Below are 5,146 nucleotides of genomic sequence, written 5' to 3' on the forward strand. Positions count from 1 at the left end.
GGGAACTTATCGTCCGCAATCGTCTGCTCAACTCATTGGCTGTGGACTTGGTGATGGACGTTGGCAGACATCCATACTTCCACAATGGGCATGTCCTCGTTGTTATTGCTTTGTTTTCAAATCTGCTTCAGAATTATCATTGCTTAACATAAAATAAATCCGAGAAATACATCCAATTGCCAGCAATGTCGCCAAAACTGAGACTTGCTTTTGCAACACCTTTTGGAACTTGCATACTCTTTAAGCACCTGGATCCTTCTTCAACAATATAATATAATTTAAATTAAACCGTTTAACTCAAGCGTTTAGTCTCAAGCCCTCGTGTGAACAAAGAATACGAGGAGACAGTGCAAACCGTATAGAAATATTTGTATTTGCCTTCACTCGGAAACACACATGCTGGCACACTCCCCCAAAATATGAGTGGTCTCCTTACCAACTCACGTCACGCTCTCTAATATATATATATATACATCATTATGTCATATTTACAAGCATATTTACAAGATCTGCTTTTGCAGAATCTCACACCATCGTTACGTTGGTCAGCGCTTTCCTGTGAGAGTGAGTTTTTGTCCTGGCATTCACATTGAGCGGATAGAACTGGTGATTGTGGGGCGATGCCAGGCTTCCCGGGAGGACCTTGGCGTGGTGCCTCCGGGAACGGCGACCGAACCTGGATGCACACAGTTTGCCCCAAGTGGTCCAAGTCTTGTTGCTCCAAATCCAGACGCCCGTAGTGATACCCACAAGAAGCGACATGAAGATCTTGAGCATGAACACCTCTTCCAGCGGGATGCTGTCATGGAGTCTGCAGGGCGACCCGTCTCCCCGCTTGAGTAGACATTCGAAGGTGTTGGCGATGGCAGCCTCCTTCCAGAGGGGCATCTGGTGGTACTCGTACAGCAGGCAGGCCAGCAGCGTGAGCGCCGGAACGGTGGACAGCACCGAGAAGAGTCCGATGCGCACCATGAGCCTCTCGAGCTTGCTCGTGTTTCTCCCGCCTTCCTTCATGACTTTGCGGATTCGCAAGAGAGACACAAAACCCAGGAATATGAGCAGGCTCCCCACAGTCAGAACAAAGCTGAGAGGCGCTATGACGAAGCTGAGTAGCGCCTCTCGGCTCTGGTTCCCCACAAAGCACATTCCGGTGAGTTCGTCGCCGTCGACGTGTCGGAGCGCCAGCACGACGATGCTGAGGATCCCTGGCACGGCCCAGCAGACAAGATGGAAGTAGCTGGCCAGGGATTCGATGGCTTCGTGGCCCCACTGTTTTCCGGCCGCCAGGTACCACGACAGAGTGAGCACGAGCCACCAGAAGGCGGCGGCCATGCCGAAGTAGTAGAGCAAGAGGAACACCACGATGCAGCCGGACCTGTCCACTCCTTCGACAATGAGATGAGCGTCCACGCCTTCCGAGCGGTTGCACGAGATGAATTCCGAGCCAGCAAAGATGCGGAACAGGTAGGCGATGCTGGAGAAGCAACAACACAGGCTGAGGAAGATGATGGGGCGCTCGGGGTAGCGGAACCGAGCCGGATTGATCCAGAAGGTCGACACAGTGAAGAAGGTTGCCATGAAGCACACGGCGGCCCAGATTCCCATCCAAATTTCGGCAAAGTTTTTGTCGTTGCGCGTGAAGAGGAAGTCCCAGCCGCAGCGAGCGATGCACTGATTCTGGTTCTGACCTGGTAGCTCCACCATGGTCTCCGGACAGCTCTTGGAACGTCCAACGGAAGAGGAAGGTTCCGTGGACGATACGTCGAAGAACCGTCCGTTTTGAAACTTCTTGAAGGGCGGAAAGGCGTGAGCCAGAGGAAGGTTGAGGAGCTTGTGGTTCTGGGAAAGCTTGGCAGACTCCGTCTTGTCCAGGAGGTACTTGGAATAACGCTCGTCCGCTACCGGTGGGAACTCCATGCACAAACCATTCTTTTCAGGCACGGGAAGCCGGCTGCAGTTCAGAGCTTGGGGCCAGTTGAAATTGAACTGCGTCAGAAGCGGCAGGCACTTGGACTTGACCTCTTCGCAGATGGACTGGCAGGACGGGATTGGCATGTCAACTTGCTCTGTGCACATGGGCGCGTAGAGGGAACACAAGAAGAACTTGAGGTGTTTGGAGCAACCAATTTCTACGAGTGGTACGAACTCGTGCACTTGGATTGCGGCTTGGCTCTGGTCCGTGTGTCCCATGAGGTTGGGCATGCGCGTCAGGTTGTACGGCATGTCCTGGCACATGGGGATGGTGATGCGCTCGCACTTTCCCCGACGGCTTTCAAGCGTCGACCGGTGGGCGAACGTGAAGCTCGCGAGCAGGAGCAGCAGGAGAGGCAGCCTCGTTGCCATGGTTGGGAGCACTGGCACAGCACACGAAGAACACGCACATCCGCGGCTACAGCGGCAGCGACTCAGGAAGCATGCCGCTGGCACCAAGTAATCCGAGTGGCGCACGATCTCCGAATGAGCATCCTCGGCGAAGCGCCTCGCTTGAAGTAAGCGAACGACAGGCAGCCGCACAGAGCGGAGGAGCGCTGGAGAAGCGGAGCAACGGGCGAAGATAGTCCGGCTGCATCGCTCAACGTATCCGTCCGCGTTTTTCTTGTTTTGATTTCTCTTTTTCTTACTCCAAATGTCCCGATTTTAAAACTTTTATGCGTAAGTTTCCATACCCAAGTTCTAAATGGGAAAGAAAGTTTGATGCAACGCGTTGCGAGCTGCCATTTTGAAGGAAACGTGGAGGAACTATGTTTTCCTGCGCGCGTACGTGGTGAGAGGAGGCGAGTGCGGCGGCAGTTGCGCGGCGGCGTGCACGCTGTCGCTTTTGAAGTTAGCCGCCGGTGCCAGCAACACAGCTCCAAGGAACGGCGGGGGGACACGGCTGGGGGAGCGGAGTAAAGGAGGAGGAAGGGGCCGCTTCTCGCTTGTATTTTGCTCGCTCCCGCCGAAGAACGGAACGAAGCTTACAAAGCAGGGGCCGGGGAGAAGGAAGGTACAGGGCTGAGTGGGAGCAGGGGAGGGGGGTGCGGGTGGGCCTTGGGGGGGTTGGCCGGTTGCTTGGGGTATTGGGGGGGGGGGGGGGGGGGAGAGGGGAGAGGGGGAGGGAGCGCGCATGTAGAGAGAGAGAGGGTGCGCGTGTTATTTCGTCTTCTCTTGGCGGGTTGTAATTAGCCTGACGGTCATGGGTACCTGCTGGCGAAGCCGCGAAGCCCCGGCAAGGAGTGTTGTAAAAGTTAAGGAGGTTGCTTTTGACCCCTCGGCTTTGAACTGTTTCTTTCTCCGCTACACAATTTTCTTGCTCTTTGCTTTCGGCTCGACGCGTTTTTATGGTCGGCTTCTTTGCTCCCCCCTTTGCCTTGGCCCCCATCTGCCCCCCTCGCCGCTAGCCTCCACGTTCCACGTCCACCCTACAAGATGGTGGATAGGCTTTTGGGTACGGCCAAATTTTTTTTTTAATTTTATTTTTATAGATCTCTCCGGTTTGAGCGGCTTCCTCTGTTCATCGGCTTCTCTCTCTCTCGTCTCTCTCACAAACACAAATCTCCTCTTTCTCTTCGTGTTGCCAATTCTCTCTCTCGAGGGACGTTTTTTCCCTTTTTTTCCGCGGAACAGAATTTTTTGAAACCACCTCGAGACGAAGGGTGTAGGACCAGCGAGCAACGGGCCGCCGACTGCCGTGCGATTCCTTTTGGCCGTGCAAGCTTAGGGTTGGGTTCGGATGGCTTCTTGGCGGCGTTTCTTCTTGTTCTCCCCCACCCCTCCGGAGGAGCCGTCTCCTCCTGACGTTTTTTTGTGCGCGTCGTGTGGATCGTTCCCGCTCGTTTTTCCTCTTTGTTCTGCCGGGCTTGTCGGCGCGGTTGTTGCCAGTTGTTCTGGTTTGCCGGCCCCTTCCTTCCTCTCCCGACATGGGTGTCACGTCGGGAGCCGATCCCTCTCCTCCGGGGTGTGAGACCGCCTCTCCTCCCTGGGTGGGGTCTACGTGTTGGGATTGATGGGGGTCCGTGCCAAGGCTGTACATACGCGCGCGCAGCTCAGCGGGTCCTGTCTTTGAGCCCCACTTCGGCATTTGCTCTCGGTCCTGTTGTTCGCCGTGTTATTCGCATCAGGTCCCGTCGTGTATCCATCGTTCCCAAGTTCCATTTGTTTTCTCGGAGGTGTTCGCCTTCGGAAACTTCAAGAAGCGCTCTCATGATGTGATATTTTAAACGTGTTCATCTTCCCCCTCTCCCGTAATCTGTAGACTCAATAGCCTGTTTTCAAAAGTCCGTGCCATGTAGTAGCTGCTGCTGCTGCTGCTACGCGATGGTTTCGTCCGCGTTCGGCGAAGGCTCGGATTTAATCCAGTGCTTCGGAGAGACCGACAATGTTGCTTGACGAACTTTTTAAAAGCGTCTGTTCTGCTTTAGAACTCCACAAGAGGGCTTCGAAAGAATGCCAAATTTCCTTTTTGATTTGCCGATGGCGGTAATGAACATGGAGTTTGTCATAGTACACAGTCACTTTCGCGATTCAACGAAAGACAACAACGCATTCTTCACTGCGAAGTGCTTTCTCTGCGTCTTTTATTTTAGATGATGATTATAATCGTAACTGCTAGATCTAATTATTAGTTCATCGTGTTTCTCAATTTTACTACAAGAAGGCAGATGAATTTTCACGCTGTATAGGCCCCGCATCATCCGCACAGGCGGATCTTCAGCTTCTTCCTTCAAGAGTCACCATGAGGCCTCCGTTAGTATGGCACAGGAGCCATTCCGCAAATGAAGATGATAGTGATCAAAGAGGTCAGGGGTTAGGCTGTATTTCGGAAAGGGTCTTCTTTTGATTTCAAGTGCTGGGCAAACCAAGACGCATTGTTGATACTTTTGATGCACCCAAGCTGTGTGTCGCGCGCTTCTGGGAGGGAGATATAATGTCGCGAAGTTATGCCTTCGCGGCTTCGTTGTTTTACTTTTACTTTGTTTTGGGGCCCCTAGGCGGATCCCCCGGTGTAGTCGGCCGCTGGTCGCGCCGCGAGACGGATGAAGTCTCTCGCGTCAAGTGGCACGGTTTCGTGTCTTTCTTTGACATGTTTACGGACCCCTGGTCCACGGACCGTCCTGCATGAAGCTCTTGCCGTCGGCAGCGGATAATAAAAAAGAGCAAGGTTTAG

At 53.6% G+C, this 5,146-nt stretch overlaps 1 protein-coding gene across 1 annotated transcript; it reads right to left on the reverse strand.

The window, feature by feature from the left end:
* Window positions 1–352: 352 nt before the first annotated feature.
* LOC8043747 (frizzled-9-like) lies at window positions 353–2,617 on the reverse strand. Its single transcript, XM_002400609.4, has one exon. The coding sequence runs from the start codon at window positions 2,341–2,343 to the stop codon at window positions 526–528; it is 1,818 nt and encodes a 605-aa protein (XP_002400653.2). The 5' UTR covers window positions 2,344–2,617; the 3' UTR covers window positions 353–525.
* Window positions 2,618–5,146: the final 2,529 nt, after the last annotated feature.

The sequence above is a fragment of the Ixodes scapularis genome, unplaced genomic scaffold (genome assembly GCF_016920785.2).
Source record: "Ixodes scapularis isolate PalLabHiFi unplaced genomic scaffold, ASM1692078v2 PGA_scaffold2__306_contigs__length_199485367, whole genome shotgun sequence".
Classification (NCBI taxonomy): Eukaryota; Metazoa; Arthropoda; class Arachnida; order Ixodida; family Ixodidae; genus Ixodes; species Ixodes scapularis.

Bases quoted from the DNA above. Each gene is read 5' to 3' on its own strand.
- LOC8043747 (XM_002400609.4), bottom strand. From the start codon at position 2,343: ATGGCAACGAGGCTGCCTCTCCTGCTGCTCCTGCTCGCGAGCTTCACG.